Genomic DNA, 17,107 nt, shown 5'->3' with positions numbered 1-17,107 from the left:
GGTTTTCAAGAGAGATGTTGGTAATTCCTCCAGCAATTACTCCAGTGATATGTTTAAGCATTCCTCCATACATTTCTTCAAGGGCTGTTTCAAGAATACCCTAACTCATTCTTTCTTAAAGCGTTGCTGAGATTCCAAGGCATTTTTTAAATAAAGAAGCATGAATTCTTGCCTTTAAAGAAAACATATATGGGTTTTGGAAAATCACTAAGGAATCCTTATTGTTTCCAATTGTAAAAAAATTCCCAGTGTTCTCCGCCAACATCTCTAATGTTTTTTTCGTGAATTCTTTCAAGATTCTAGCAGGAATTTTACCTATTTTCATGAAAAAATTTCTTCAGGAATTCTTCAAGGCATTTTTTTAAATTCTTCTTGAAAATTCTTCACGTAATTCACCATTAATTCACTTAGGGGTCTATTTTATAAGCCGAGTCAATCATAATGACTCGACTGGAGTCACTGTCGACCGAAAAATTCGCTCGACTCAGCTTTGTCACTCGAATTTTTCGACAGTTGTCACTCTATGTGACTGGATTACTATGGAAGTCGACGGGTGACATCTGAAATATGCAAGCTTGCTTTGATCGACAATGAAAACACATGAATCTGCTCGATTTACAAAATAGGCCCCTAATTCAGGGCCTTATTTTATAAGTCGAGTCGACCAAAACCGACTCAACTGGAGTCACTGTCGACCAAAAATTTTGCTCGACCCGGCTCTGTCACTCGAGTTTATCGACAGTTGTCACTCTATGTGATTGAATTACTATGGACCGATGCACGAGTTCACTATCTGACGTTTGAGCGGTGCCTTGTTATTTCCGTGACCATGACAACAAGTGAATTCGGCACCGCTCAAAAGTCAAATTCGTGAACTCGTGCACAGGTCCATGGGAGTCGACGGGTGACATCTGAAATATGCATGCTTACTTTGATCGACAATGATTACAGACGAGTCACCTGAATTCGCTCGAATTACAAAACAGACCCCTACATGAGCCTCAACGAGTACAATTTCAGAATAAATCCCTGAAAAAGAATCTAGAAGTCAGAAAGGTAACCTCGGATTAATTTTCTGAAGGATTTTTTAATAAGTATCTGGAGAAATTACCGAATGGGTTTTGGAGGAATCTCTGATCGAATCCTTCGACGAACTCCTGAGAAAAATATTATCGTTTCGTTACATGCAACTCGTTGTATCATTTTTTAGCTGTGTATAACTGAAATTTCTTTCACAAAATCAAAATAAAGGCCCAAACTCAGAATATTAACTTTCTTATCGCCATACAAAGCACAATCACCACCAAAACCACCAGGATCACCACCAGAAATCCAGTCTCACTGAAGCAAAGGCACCTTCGTTTGGTGGCCTGCCACTGATATTCACGTGCCGTCTTGAGTTGCGCTACTCCATTGGCCACATGCCGAGAGGCAGCTTGGACATTGCCCTCGGCCAGATTCAGTATGCTGCCGTGCTCCATCACCAGCGTTGAAAACAGAACGAACAGGTCTCGCATTTCCATGAGCGAGCGTTCCAACGCCAGGAGGTCCTGGTGACGTTCCTCGACGGCCTGCAGGGTATGGAAGGCTTCGTCTAGTGACTTCGAGCGAAGTATTTTGTCACAGTGGGACAGTCTCCTGTGCTGGATCGTTGTCACAAGGGGGTCCGTAGTGTCAGCTGTCGAATACTCATTTGGGATGGGTACTGAAATTTAGAGAATGTAGTGAAACCAATGATCGTTCAATTTCATGTACAACTTACCAACAACACTGTTCCTCCTAACGGTATCCTCGTAGCGACGGACCACAGCATCGTACTTCCAGTACGCCTTCGTGTAGGCAGTCTTGATGCTTTCGAACTGAACACTTCGTACGCGGTTTACCACATCATCTTCTCCGATGTCTCCGTCCCCTCGACATTCCTGACTTGGGACAGCCTTCTTCTTGTCCTCCAGCTCTCCCGGTAATCGCTTCACTGCTCCGTAGATTCGATAGCAAAGGTTAGCATTCTCTCGCAGCTTCTGATACGCCTTGGTCCATCCTTCGCAAAAGATGTTCACCTCAATGTCCGTGATGTTCCGATGCAACTGTCGAATCCAGCTGGCAATTTCCGAAAACTACTGATTGAAACGATCGCTGCTTATGATTTGGAAATACACTTCTGGGAAATGCCCTTACTTGATCAAGATCCTCTAGAACCAGATCCTGGTTGTACCTTGTTCTGAAGTCATGCTCCTGAACAAATTTGTACTCTTCCACGGCTTTGCTTTTCTAAAAAGAGAAATCATAGCTTTAACAGTGATTCTTGATAATAAAGAAAATCGAAACCTCTAACAGCTCTTGGAGTCGATCCTTAACCATGGTTTGATCATGTTCCAAACTTCCACATCACATTACGCACGTACTTTCGGAATCCTCAATCATTTAGATTCACTCTTCACAAGCGAACTTCAAACTACAAACTGAAGTCGCAAAGCAGAATCATCGTTGTAACATGTTTTGCACAATTTCCTAATTGATGCTAATAAGTAGCGATCATATTGTGTGGGGGTACTGCGAGTGCTCAACACTGGCTCTAGACTCGCTTTCTTCATTGATTACTCACTCTGATAGCCTACTTGTAGGCGGAATTTCTCTCAGTAATCTGTAGACTACCCGTAGGCGAATCATTCCAATGAACACTTTTAGTAGACCCTAATCCTAGCCTAAAATATTATCATCAACAGTACAAGAACGCCCAGAATGATGACGGCCCACATCAGGAGCCAAGTCTTCTTCTTCAGTGCTTTCAGTTTGTACTCCCGGGCCTTCTCGAGCTGGTGCGCTCCGTGATCGGTGTTGAGCGAAGCCTGCTGCGCGTGGTACTCGATCACCTGCACCAGACTGCCTTGCTCCATGACCAGCGTTGATATCCGCAGGAAAAGGTCCCGGATCTCGACGAGCGATTTCTCCAGCTCGATCAACTGCGAGTGCCGCGCCATGATGTCCCGTAGTATTTGCCGCTCCCGTTCCGTTTCCTCCAGAATCTGCGAGGAATATTTGTGTCAGAAGCTAATCATTTAACTGCCTAAAATTTCAATCTTACATTCCCCACAAACGGTGACATCTGATTGCTGGCCAGCATCTCTGCCGCTTCATCGTCTGTGATGTTGTAGCTCACTGAAAACAGGACAGCCCACACATTAGATTGAAACGTAACCTCAACCCCTCCCATTGAACCGACTTGCTTTCGCTTCCTTCTTCATCAGATTGACCACCTTGCTTTCGTAGTAGTTGACAAACTCCTCGTGCTCTCGGTACGCATTGAGATAGTCGTCCTTGATCACCAGGAATTGGGTGTGCTTGATCCGGAAGAGGACACTCCCCCGGCGCTCTTCCTCTTCCAGCTCCTCCTGCAGCCGCTTGATGGCGGTGTAGATTTGTCTGCACAGGCCCAGACTTTGGTCCATTTTCCGCTCGACCTTCTCGCGGATCACTGCAAACGAAAGGCGTTATTAGACGAGATATGCGAAATTGTTCCAAGAAAAATTCGTACCTTTGTCGTTGTAGTGGAAAGACGGCGTAGAGATGGTGCTACGCATTTCCTCTATGTTGGCCCGTATCGTGCGGATCCATTTTGTCAGTTCTGAAAACTGGAAATAGTTTTAGAAGGATTTCTTTCTGATGACATAGCTGAAAAAAATACAATCGAACATAATGAGTAGACTCTGGAGTAGATCGAATCGTTCAATTCTATGGAGTAGAAATTGTCTACGATCTTGTCTGTCACAATCAGATCAAGAACTTCAGCAGGGAACCAGTTCTGTGTTCAATAGTGTCCACGTTTCGCCAAGTCCAAAAATAGAACATCAAGATATGACTGAGCTTTTCTGGTATATCAAGATCGAATTCTGATTATGGCATACTGGTCACGACGCAGAACAACCGATAGGATACATACTACGGATTGTATACGTCTACTTATGGTTTTGGGCTTGCAGTGTACTCTGCTGTTCCCTGAGTAAAGAGAATTATGAGCAGACTGCCTCTGCCTGATAAAAGCTTGGCAGGCCCTCATGTACATTTGAAACTCGTTCCCAATCTCGGTTCCTGAACATTCCTAACTTACGCCGATCCGACTTTGGACACGATCCCCATTAAGGATCGTGCCAACCCTAGCATGACCCTCCTGCTAGCATAAACAACCATGAAGGCGGCTAAGGTACAACGGAGCTGCCGGAAGTAAGAAGAAGGGTTAAAGAACTCTACATTTTCATCAAGGCCAAGAGTGTCCTTCACACCAGGATCAAGCAACTGGTCACAAGTATTACGAGCATCGCAGTGCAGACAGCAGTCATATGATAGGAAGAACTTAAAAGTCATCCAAATATACGCAAGGAAGATGAGGATAATAGCAAAAAAAAGAAGATTGAGACAGAAAGAAAGAAACCGAAGAAGCGACGGTCAATGAGAGGTCCAATGCAAGCGACAAGGAATCATATTCGTCGCGTCTGAGAATGTAGTGAGGACTAGACGCACAAGGAAAACAGATAAACGTACTCTCAAAAATTCAAGAATCCGTTGGTCAATAGTTCAACTGGAAACTCGTCGCGCAGTCGATCGACAACGAGACCAGTGTTAGAACCTTGTCGCAAAAGCCAGTGGTTGAGTGCAGGGATCTGGACAAGATTACAACACATAAAGACTCTCGCATTAATAAAGCGCGGGCACTGGACTCAGCAACTCCCATAGCTATTTCTGTTACACTGTCTTGAATTCGAACACTCCTTGATTTTACAATATGTACCAGTAGACTGATGCGAATTTTGAAATTTTTGCCCTATGCTTAAACGGTGTCAATTATGATAAAAATCATTTTCCCAAAATTTGAAGTGATTTGAAAGAAATTTAGTTGTGCACACGCCATTTGAAGTTTATATGGAAATTACTATGAAAAAGGAAAAGCTTTTGTGTTCAGTTCTCTAACTGCTCGAATTAATAATCTATGGAAAAGTGAACAAACTCTTCTCATGTGAATTCTTCCCAGCTTCAACTTTGCCGACGATCACATTTTGATGGGACGTAAGGATAACCGTGGCAGACCTTAGAGTACGTTACAAATCCGTCGCCTGGTTGTTCCAACTGGGCGGGAGTAGGTTCAGATGTCATTACCTGACCTGCGCCGATCCAGCTCTGAACATAGTACCCCATAAAGGACTATGTCAACCCTAGCATGGCCTCTCTGCTTGCATAGATAACCATGGGATCATATGGCGACTATTCCAGCGGAGATGGATAGCGGCTCTTAGGGGGACCCATAAGAGATGATCCATCAAAACAAACAACTAGCAGAATTTGAAGGAGAGGCTTCTGGACCCATCAATAACCGGTTAATCTTCCCGCCAAGAAAGGAGGCGATCAACACCAACTTAAGCGGGAACAGTGCGGGCAAAAGCCTAGACACTGTGACGACGGCAGGCACTGGCCGCAATTAGGTGGCTGCTGAGCAATTCGATGTCATCATCAAGTTTGTTAAGAGCAAAAGCAACATCAATCGCGACAATCAGTGCTAACTGCAAAGCAGGACTACGAGAAAGCCAAAGCACAACTTGGCAAGGTGGATGACACTAAGTCGTGCCAGACTGGAGTGTTTTCCTTCACAAGCAACGTGAATGTATCAGATGATGATGCGAAAGAGGGGACCTTCCGAAGATGAATACGTGGCGAAAAGACGCATAATTTCTAAAGTATCCTACGCGTGTGTCCTCCAGAATGGAAAAACTGACGTGAGCCAAGCTCTGCGATCAAGAGGACATGGAAACAATGGAGAGGTCAACATCACGTCTAAGACAAAGAAAGCCATGAAAAAAGAACCATGGGATAGCCTGAACCTTGGCAGTGCTTCCACGGGAACCACGGGCGCAAAGCAATAGCAGCCCGTGAATACGAGTTAGAAAGAAAAAAAAGTAAGGAGAAAACCGGAAACGACGACCAAGGAAAACCGTAAACCGAAGATAGTGAAATGATCCTAGTCTTAAAAAGTAAGAGGTTGTTTCCGAGATACGACCGCCAAGTTGACGTTGGATAACGTTAGCTTCTTCTATTTCCTGATTTAGGACCGTCACGAACTTATGAAAGAATTCTAGATACTGACAAAAAATCTAATCAATTTTCAAACTATTTGTTGCATGTCAATTCTGATCTATTATGGACATTGAGTGTTATTATTTGGTTGGTTCGGTTAACACTTCAACACCGATAGAACCGGTCGATGAAAGATGAAGCATGAGCGGTAACTTTTGCTCTCCAATCAAATATACCGGTTGAACGTTAGGTCCATTCATTCAGATTGGTTGCTTTAGTGGATTCCGAAGACAGTTTGAGGTTGAGGTTCTTGTCCATGAAGTCCGCTAACTCTGTGTACTCCTCTTTGCTCAAATCGATGTTGAAGTTACCTGTCACGATGATTGGCATGGTCTCCTTTTGATACTCGAAGAAGTTCCGCGCCATAAGAACTTCTTCTGCTTTATTGTGGTATCCGGAGAAATGTAGAAGCAAACCAGTAGTGCCCGACAATTCATTATAGTGATCTCGGCAGCGCAAATATCACCATAATCATCTGACAAGCCCAGCTCCACATCATAACAGGTGCAGAGTTTGCGAATCTTGTGCGCCACAGCAATCGTTGTTGCTGGCGGTGAAATCGATCAGGACTTCTTGATTAAGGCCGCACGGGACGGTGTTTTAATCACCCCCTCCATTTGAAAAGTTAAACGCAAGTACCACTGAATATATCGATGCGAAGAATGTATCACTAGCATTATATATATGTAGTGCACAACCCATTAAATTTTCAGTTTAATCGGTTCACTAAAACTAGAGATTTGCTTCTGCAAAGTTTTGATGATAATTGTTAGAGTGAGACAAAAGATAGGGAATATAACACGGTCTCCCGTGTCACCTTAAGACCAATCTGCGATTCCAGAGCGCGATCGTCATGGCCTGCAGGAAGCGAGCGTGGCCTAACTGGTCGGTTTGTTTGAGGATACCAACCTGTACGCGATCCACGCCAAGAGTGTCACCATCATGCCGATGTACATCCAGCTGGCTCGTCGTATCCGTGGCGAAGGCGCTTAAATTGCATTGAAGCACAATTTCGAACAACAACCCTTTACAGGGCCACAATTGAATAATTAATATTTAGTTATCGATTGTAATTTTGAATGATAAGTTTTCAACGGAGATAAATGGCAAAAAGTTTCATCTAGGTTCCCGTCGCTCGGGTCGGGCGGCGGTAGCATTTTTGCAGTCTTTTCTGTGTGTGTATTTCGATTCGATCGAAAATTTCTTACCAAATCAAAACGTCAACAAATCTGTTACTGATAAATTTTAGCTCTTTGTTCGCCAAATTGATACTGATCGCTCTAGCATGCGACGACGACAACGGCATCATTCAATCATCACTTAATGCGAAGCAAACCGTGATGGATTCTTAATTCAAGTGCCGTTCGCGATTTACCTGACCGCGCGCGCACAATGGGAATTTTATTTCTTGACACAGTGATTCTCGAGAAGCATTATTTAGCCGTGATAAATGATTGCATGCAAATTACTGACCAAAATCTGAATCAATCACATCCAATCACCAGTAATGTCGCTCTTCACGGTGGAAAATTCTCACATCTCTTTCAAAATGAAATGGTCGTCCTGAAAAGGACGGTTGGGGCTAGTCACCAGGGTTGGGAAAAATCTTGAAATTCACTCTACAGTAGCCAAGCAAAGCCAATCACAGTCAGCGAAGCCAGTGAAACTCACGCCCATCGCTGCTGTAGGCAAAAAGCCTTGAAAATAGCAAAACACCCGTTGCTAAGGGCAACCCAGAATTACTGTAGAAAAATGTTCTATTTCCCGCTGCATTTCCCGCATTTAGAGCCTTCAATGACACTCATGATTTAGAAAATTCGTGCACCCAACATAGGCTACTTGATGAGATTCGCGTTTTTGAACTACTGTACTGGAGAGCCACGTGATTTTCGCGAAAAGTCAAGCCTACTACTAAATATTACCATTCCCAGCACTGCTAGTCACCGTCGTTCTGTCAATCCATTGTTAGACAGAAACACACCAAAAGATTACCGAAGACGATTAAATCGAAATGCGGTCGGTAATTTTGTGCTTCGTTGTTTTCGTTGGTTTGCTCACTCCTCCGACGGCAATTTTCAAGGTTTCTAGACGAGTTCTCCACGAATTCGATGGTCTAGCTGGATGCCCATGACCATGATGAGCGATTTCACGGGACCCGTAGCATTTAGCTTGGGTTGGGAATAAACAAGAGCAGAAGCAGAGGCAGCGACGAAAGTGTAAAATTTATTCCGATAGGAGTCCTTCTCCAATTGCTGGTTGACGATTGACTGATGTGCGCGGGGCTCATTGAAGCTTGGTTGGCTTCGACTGAACATGATAGAATAAAGAGGAGTAAGAACCCAACTAACATCCACTCATTTTACAAACACCATTATGGCAGTTTTATCCAGCATCATGTTTTATAACATTTTAATAATTTCCATGGCCAACCTTTGTTAAAGCATTGTTCACACAAATTTGGAGAAACTTTAAAGCATGTCGTTGAATACCAACTTTATTTTTCAGCTATAAAAACGTTTTACAAGCATTTAGTTCAGCTGGTCTAAAAATAATTAAAGACTAATAAAAACAAAAAAAATGTTTTCTAGGCACTTTAAAAATGTAGTGTGCACTATTATTATGATAGTATAACAATCTTATTTAAAAATCGCCTGCATACTGGATTCGAACTCGAGACCTTCCAATCGTCAGCGGTATGCCTTGCCATCTGCGCCATCCTAGAATTGATGATAATACTGTCCAGTGCAAAATAAAAACTTCTCATAGCTGAATATTGACCATGTTCGAGCTTCTATTCGACAACGTCTAATCAACACATGGTACGCTAATCTACAACTGAACAAGCATATTATTCAGCTGCTGTTTAGTGCTGATCCAAGCTGAGTTCAGTTGGCTGTTTTTAGCGCACAGTGAGAAAATTTATGTCGATGTTGGTCAAAATAATGTTTATTTACACAAAGAAAAAAAAAATGATTAATCTAATTTCATAATAAGTTTTAGTTTGTTCAAAACTGATTAATTAACTTAATAATTTTATAAATTATAGTTTGATTATTTTTTTATTTGTATTTTTCATAAACCTATTACATATGCATCCAAGTAAAAGTTCTCTGTATGAATATATTTGAATCATTTGAAGGGTTAGTCTACAAAACCCACCTGAATAGAAAAATATTTGAATATCTTGATACGATTTTTTTTCGGAAATGGCCAAGTAAATCATTTTTCTTAGAGTGCAGTATTTATTCAGTTGTGAAGAAATGTCATTTCAAATGTAGCTGGCTATAGAAATTCATTTAATCAATTCTGTCAAAGAAATTTCCATTTTTCTTGTACGGAAAAACATCCCGAGCAGGCGAAAAAAGCTTAGCAATAGAAAACATAATATGGATAGCTAAAAGTGATATTAACTTGATAGATATATGATATAACATATCTGGAAATGATATCTAAAATAAACTACTAGAACAAAATTGGCATGTCATATTTAGATTCTGCAAGATTTTACCAATAGCTGCGAGCTATTCATTAGATCTGCGTACATCAAATTTTTCATAGGTTTAGAAGTTCCAGGAACAAAATTTTGATATTGTCTTCAGATATTTTATCTCTTATGTCAATCAAGTCAATATCACGCTTTGTTTGTCAGTACTTTGGTCCTACTCGGAATACTTAGCTTAAATGTTTTTTTTTGTTTATCACAATAATTCTGCATTTCTGGAGACTGACCATGTTTATTTTCTGAACAGCTATTTCAAAAGTTTTAAGAAAGCATAATTTTTGAGCTTTGAAATGCATTCGGAACTCAACACAAATTTCGGATATTTTGTCCATTTTATGAAATTTAGCTATAGTGTGATCGCTTTTACAAGGCTTATTTATTGCTGAACAATGTGTTTGTTAAACGTCATTTTGGCCTCTATTGGATCAACTGTTCTTATAATATACTGAAGCTGAATTAGGATTTTATAAGATATTTATTCAGCTCTTATTCATGCTTATGTTAAACATGTGGGAATAGCTGAAGTGCGACGCGAGTAAAACGTTAGTTCGTCTTCTAAATATCCTTTTATACATATACATTTGTTTAGTGGAATACTGGCTTTTTAATTGGGGGAAACATGTCTTGTTCAGCTCATTTGTAGAACAACCTTGTCCAGTCGAATGAGAATCTTTGGAAACGTTTAATAAGTGGCGATTCAACTTTTGTTCATCCTAATGCATAACGGTGAACATTGATCTAAGTTTGTGTTTAAAAAGCACCTTCTCAGCTCTTTATAGAGCAAATTTTTTATTCAGCTGCCATTACCATTATTGAACAATAATTAAACATGCATGCTTGTTTGTGGCTCTGAATTGTTAGTTGGCTAGTCCCCATTCGAGTCAAAAAATCACCAGAAATCTCGAAAACCAACCAGAAATCTCGAAGCTCAAAACGAAATAGCTTTTGTTTTGCAGAAGCACAACTGACTCTGAATAGCCAATATAATACGATCACTTTAGCTTCATTTACGCGCGAGCACGACAGACGCACTTTCAACAATGACGAAATAAAGACCTCCATGTTCCTTGCTGTGAGCCTCTGTACGTGCCATAAATTCTTTTGTTCTTTTGACTTTTACTGTGCGCCGTGTGTTGGTGCTGTCTCGCTCTCTCTCACGGGCATTTTGAAAAGCATTGCATAATAGAGCAAAATCTAGAATACCGTCAAATGTGTGAGCCAATGCATGCTATAAAACCTTTGACTTTTACTGTGCGCCCTGTTTTCAAATTGCCCGTGAAAGAGAGAGCGAGACAGCACCAACACACGGCGCACAGTAAAAGTCAAAAGAATGTTACCGTTTGTAACAATAAGCCTGTTAGTTTCTAAGTTTTTGTTTTTTTTTTCTAATAAATGAAGTGAGGAGCATTGATGCGAATCAGGTATGCTTGTGCCTGTAACCTAAAAGGTTAGACCTTAAACAGGAATATTTATGTATTTAGGGCCCGTATAATTGTATCCCTTAAACTACGCACGAGTTCTAAAGCGAGTGAATCTAGTCGGTTCTTCTCCAAACCCCAAGCGACCGAATCCACAGAACTCCTTGGCCGACGTCCCGGTTCCGAAGGACAGCAAAGCCGCGTGGACGGAACTCCTAGGACGGGTAGGTCCTAGTAGTTGAGTCCAACGAACGCCCATCTCCAGCACCCGTTCGGCGCTACCACGTCAACCGAAAGAGTTCCGCAGTCGACCATACCACCATCCCATAATCGGTCGGTAAAGTAGATTTAGATTTGAGTAATTACACTACACTGCACACTCACCACACAGCCATGTACAAATAGGGCAATATACAGGAACAGGATAAATTGTGAAACACTAAAGCTTTCAATTACACCCAACCCAATATCCGAGGTCTGATTATCCTAATTGAGTACTTCAGCCGACCTTGAGACCATAGAGGTGCTCCAGATCGCGCTAGCCAAGGAAAGAGGTCCTTGACGCACCCAACCTCAAAAGGCAGGCCGTTGCTTAGTCAAGCTTCCCGAGGTCTTTGTCCTGGCAACACACGTGTTGTCCTACCTAGCAGTAACAAGAACAAAAGAATTTATGGCACGCACAGAGGCTCATTGCGATCTGTCAAACTTGAGTACATTTTGCAGTACCAAGGGACCTAATGCAGTACTAGAAGAGAGCCATTCTGAACCCGACTACTATGTATGTCTCTATTCGTCTCTTCTTTCAATCAGCATTCTGTTACTCGCGAGCGATTTGTATTAATTTCGTTCCGGTTCAGCAAACATGTTCCCCACCTTCCATCATTGAGGAGATCGAGTAAACTGAGGTAGCGGGGGTCAACTACCGCAAGTCTAAGTAAAGAGCGCTTATCTCAGTAGGTAATTGAATCATCGAGTCATATCAATCCTTTCAGCATCTCGGGGTAATGAACAATGACAAGTACAGCCTCACTAGCCACGTTGAATATGTCTTTTCAATGCATCTACAGCTTTTGCGGTACTTTCGAAGATGTCAAACAGTAAGCTCCTGACAGGCTTAGCGCAACAAATTTACTTAGAACGAGCAGAAAGCGTTTGGCTCATCGTCCATCGGTCTCTTCAGCAAGGAAATGCCTGATGCTTCAACCAAATAGATATCTGAGTAGCCCACATCACGTGTGAAGAGACAACGGTTGGTTGGAATAACTCCACTTATGGGTAGATGAACTCATCGCCCAATACTAAATGTGTCATATTGGTATGAAAGAAACCATGCGAAAGTGAACTTACACCTAATGGGACTGTTACACCTAGTTTTCAACTCACCTTCTCCAGATTGCAGAAAATTTCCTCCTGCGACTTCGATGGCACCAAATCCAGGCTGACATCGCTGGTGTATTTACTTTTCTAGAAAACAACCAGAAACAGGCACGCAATTAACAGCGAATCCCTTCCACTCACAACTGAGTTAAACCCCCCAATATACAGTCGGGTCTCCTATTAAACGCATTCCAATAACGTGCACTCCTATTACGCTCACTCCTATTAGACACACCAGAACGTTATAGGAGACCCAGGGCTTATGGGATTTCATCACTTTGGGGGTGTTGTTGAATATCTCGTATGCCAAAAGAGATAGCACAGTACTGTCTTTGGCGAAGTTTCAGTGCTAAGTACGATCTACCTTTAGGAGTTGAGGATCATCCTTTAAGTTGAGAACTTCGCCGGTAGAGGCGCCTTTTCTGATTTGCACCATATGAACCATGAGGGATAAGAATGCACAATTTCGTAACATATGATATCTCTAGATCCTGATGTTTTGGAAGGTTGGTGTCTTCGAAAGAGTTGTTCAGTAGCTCAAGGGCTGACATGCGGTGAACATTCTGATACGGAATTACGCCACTAGGCGGCGCTAGTGGGCATGGAGTTTTTGTTTTGCGCATAGCTCAGTTGCCTGACCACTTAGAAAGATGGCGTCTTCGGCAAAGTTGCTCAGTATCACAAGGTCTAACATTATTTGAGCCGAAAGTTTCGAAATTTTGCCACTAGGCGGCGCTAGTGAGCAAAGAATTTTTGTTTCGTGGATAGCTCAGTTGCCTGACCACTTAGAAAGATGGCGTCTTCGGCAAAGTTGCTCAGTATCACAAGGGCTAACATTCTTTGAGCCGAAAGTTTCGAAATTTTGCCACTAGGCAGCGCTAGTGAGCAAAGAATTTTTGTTTTGCGCATAGCTCAGTAGCCTGACCACTTAGAAAAATAGCATCTTCGGTAAAGTTGCTCTTTATTACAAGGGTCAACATTATTTGAGCCGAAAGTTTCGAAATTTTGCCACTAGGCGGCGCTAGTGAGCAAAGAATATTTGTTTTGCACATAGCTCAGTTGCCTGACCACTTAGAAAGATGGCGTATTCGGCAAAGTTGCTCAGTATCACAAGGGCTAACATTATTTGAGCCGAAAGTTTCGAAATTTTGCCACTAGGCGGTGCTAGTGAGCAAAATATTTTTGTTTTGCGCATAGCTCAGTTGCCTGACCACTTAGAAAGATGGCGTCTTCGGCAAAGTTGCTTAGTGTCACAAGGGCTAACATTATTTGAGCCGTATCAGAATGACCACCGCATGTCAGGCCTTGAGCTACTGAACAACTCTTCCGAAGACACCAACCTTCCAAAACATCAGGATCTAGAGATATCATATGTTACAAAATTGTGCATTCTTATCCCTCATGGTTCATATAGTGCAAATCAGAAAAGGCGCCCCTACCGGCCAAGTTCTCAACTAAAAGGATGATCCTCAACTCCTAAAGGTAGATCGTACTTAGCACTGAAACTTCGCCAAAGACAGTACTGTGCTATCTCTTTTGGCATACGAGATATTCAACAACACCCCCAAAGTGATGAAATCCCATAAGCCCTGGGTCTCCTATAACGTAGATTCCTATTACGCCCCCAACCATGTGTCTAATAGGAGACCTGACTGTATGTGTAAAGCACATGATTCATCGCATTTCAAACTGGTAATGCCCCATCATTCTGCACCTCTCGGCGATCGGTGTGATTTACTCCAGCATCTTTATTATGAGCTAAAAAACGTCGCGGCGGTGCAACACAGCAATCAGTAGTTCGTCCACCTTGGTCTTCTGATTATCACATGAGTCTCGCAGCGATTCACCGTCTTCTCGGCGCACGGTAGATATTAGGGTGGTTCAAAATATATCGTTTCTGCTCCATACCACTCATTTGATTCTACAGTCGCCTCTCCACATCTCGATATCGAAGGGACCATCGAGATAGAGAGAGATCGAGACAAAGAACATTTTTTTGATGAATACTATATTGAAAAACACGCCGTTGCCAAGAAAATAATACACAAACAGACGTCATTTTGCGCTCCTAATTTGTTTTGAATCCTAAAACTTTGGTCTAGTAACCTTTGATATTGGTCATATCGACATATGGAGAGAAAATTGAGAACGAAAAATCAACAGAAACACATCGAGATATGGAGATATCGAGATGAGGAGGATATCGAGATATGGAGAGTGAAAATGTATGCAGACTGGAGGGACTTATGAAATCATCGACATAGGGAGAGATATCGAGATGTAGAACGTCGAGATGTGGAGAGCCGACTGTAGTTCAATTTCTGAGTGTCCTCACATTTTCTAGGCAGGAGATTTTCAACTCCATTAGGGAAATTAGATGGGAAAATGACAAGGTTGTACCAATTTAGAAATCGGCCAAATTCCTGCCGAAGCTTCTAGCTATCGTCCAATCAGCTTGCTTTCCTCTGCCAATAAACTTTTTGAAAAGGTCATTTTGAACAGAATGATGGTCCACATCGACGTAAATTTATTTTTGCCAATGAACAGTTCTTATTCCGAAAAGGACATTCGACCACTCATCAACTTTTACGTGTAACAAATTTGATTCGTTCCAACAAATCTGAAAGCAGTTCTACTGGTCTTGCTCTTCTAGACATAGAAAAAGCATTCGACAGTGTTTGGCATGAAGGTTTGATGTAAAATTAAAAAACTTTAATTTTCCAACATACATTGTTAGAATAAATCAAAGTTATCTGTCAAATCGTACACTTCAGGTTAATTATCAGAACTTCAGGTCTGAAAGACTTCCTGTAAGAGCTGATGTTCCTCAAGGCAGCGTTTTGGGACCAATATTATACAATATTTTCGCATCTTACTTACCTGAGTTACCTCAGAGATGTCAAAAATCTTAGTTTGCTGATGACACAGGCCTCTCCGCCAAAGGACGAAGCCTGCGTGTCATCTGTAGTAGATTTCGAGAAAGTTTGGGTATTTTTTCTTCATGCTTGCAAAAATGGAAGATTTCTCCTAATGCTTCCAAAACTCAACTCATTATATTTCCACATAAAGCAAAAGCTCTTTATTTGAAACCTTCAAGTAGACATGTTGTAAGAAATTAATTTAACTTTTTAAATTATACTAATGTGAAGCAGAAACGATTTTTTGAGCCACCCTACTAGATAGCCCCAGAGTGGACAAGTTCCAGTTTGCATTGCACACTACGTTGGTACACGCTGCACTCTTTGCCCGCGAGACTGACTGAACTGAATGTAATTGACACTAATTGGTTCGGTCAATACGTAATCCGTGCCGACTGCTTCTGCTGCTCAGTCCACACACAGTAAGTCCGATATCAAAGCCGATCCAGAACGATTTGAATCGCAAATCAACACCGCCAGACAGAATGAAAGGGAAATCCGTTCTCCACGCGAGACTTACACTTTTCAACTCGCCCAAACGATCTTTCACCATGGTCACTAACGAACGGCTGGTTCTAGAGCTAAGCGCGCAACGAAACTGTTACTTGATCGATAGCCTGACCGGGTTCAGGTTCAAATCCGCCTCTCGCGATCGACTAATTATTTTCGAACATCATCACTGGATCCCAGTAGGCCACCGCTCGTTTTGCTGGTTCTACCTTGCTTGCGCCAGTAGGCTATGACACTAGGGCGGTCCCCAAGCCAAACAAAATTTGAAAATCCCTTATCGTTCTTACCATCCTTACGATAAAAATAGTGTTCTGTGAAATTTTCACTTTTTTCAGTGGCGATTTACAGGTTGCTCTAAGTCGTACAAACTTATCATCTCAAAGAAAAAAGTCATTATTCAAACCATTATAAACGAAGTTACTGTAAAAAATCCTGTTTGAACTAATTTTGTTTGTGAATTTCGCAGAAGTCTACTGAACGAAATTTGGGGCACCCAAACAGCTGAATAAGTCACAGAACACTATTTTTATAGCAAGGAAGATATGGTAGATTTTCAAACCTTTTTCGAATTTTGAACCGCCCTACCATGGACACTCGTCACAATCTTATCAATCAGCCCGTTTCGCGATAAAAACTATTAATCAGACATTCGTGTAAGACCGCCGCCACACGTTGAGGCAGAAGAACGAGTAGAAGTACGGAAAATATGTGAGCGGTTTGCGGTTTGGAATAATACTGCCACCGCGCGAGATTGCACCGCTCACAGCGAAGCGTATGTGTATCTTTTTGTTGGAGAGCGCGCGACTTAATTTGAGGCCCAGCGAACCGTGGAGAAACCGCAAAAGGAGAGATCCTCGCGTGGTATCGCGGATTCTCAATTAACTTTGGAGTCATGTGGCGTGGGATAATCTACCTAGCGATACATGCTTCTGTGCTCAAGAAGCTGGACATAAGCAAAATATGAAAGGCATATGGCAGAAGCAGTCAGTTCTACTTTGTTATCATAAATTAAGTCGCATCAATAAACAAATTAATTCACAATAAAATCTAGTAGGATTGCATGTCATTTTTTATTATATGAACTATCCACGCTCCACGCTTTCTTGTACCAACCGGATCTGAAGTGAACACTATTTAATCAGGGTCACTTTCCGGCATTCTTGAAACATGCCCTGCACATCGTATCTTTCCAGTTTGGCCCCCTTCTGGATACTGGGTACGCCGCACACTGGGGCAGATCGTTGTTTTCGACGGCCAAA

The 17,107-nt window shown here is 42.0% G+C and overlaps 2 protein-coding genes across 7 annotated transcripts; both read right to left on the bottom strand.

Annotated features, from left to right (window-relative positions):
- Nucleotides 1-1,259: 1,259 nt before the first annotated feature.
- Nucleotides 1,260-2,666, bottom strand: LOC5571989 (syntaxin-125). The gene is made up of 4 exons (XM_001660041.2): nucleotides 2,329-2,666; nucleotides 2,179-2,271; nucleotides 1,763-2,117; nucleotides 1,260-1,705 (listed from the first exon to the last, which is right to left on the bottom strand). The coding sequence occupies exons 1-4, from the start codon at nucleotides 2,359-2,361 to the stop codon at nucleotides 1,260-1,262; spliced, it is 927 nt and encodes a 308-aa protein (XP_001660091.2). The 5' UTR covers nucleotides 2,362-2,666.
- On the bottom strand, nucleotides 2,659-16,611 carry LOC5571990 (syntaxin-4). Of its 6 annotated transcripts, none has more exons than XM_001660042.2 (7): nucleotides 16,408-16,611; nucleotides 15,859-16,083; nucleotides 12,427-12,507; nucleotides 3,536-3,632; nucleotides 3,224-3,475; nucleotides 3,086-3,159; nucleotides 2,659-3,026 (listed from the first exon to the last, which is right to left on the bottom strand). In XM_001660042.2, the coding sequence occupies exons 2-7, from the start codon at nucleotides 15,889-15,891 to the stop codon at nucleotides 2,706-2,708; spliced, it is 858 nt and encodes a 285-aa protein (XP_001660092.1). In that variant the 5' UTR covers nucleotides 15,892-16,083; nucleotides 16,408-16,611; the 3' UTR covers nucleotides 2,659-2,705. The 6 variants fall into 6 exon arrangements, with proteins under 6 accessions (XP_001660092.1, XP_021711267.1, XP_021711075.1 ...); XM_021855575.1 differs by having other exon boundaries at nucleotides 3,536-3,625; nucleotides 12,427-12,502; XM_021855383.1 differs by having other exon boundaries at nucleotides 16,434-16,611.
- Nucleotides 16,612-17,107: the final 496 nt, after the last annotated feature.

This window comes from Aedes aegypti, chromosome 1 (assembly GCF_002204515.2).
Source record: "Aedes aegypti strain LVP_AGWG chromosome 1, AaegL5.0 Primary Assembly, whole genome shotgun sequence".
In the NCBI taxonomy this organism is placed as follows: Eukaryota; Metazoa; Arthropoda; class Insecta; order Diptera; family Culicidae; genus Aedes; species Aedes aegypti.
This window is presented reverse-complemented; position numbering and strand designations above follow the sequence as displayed.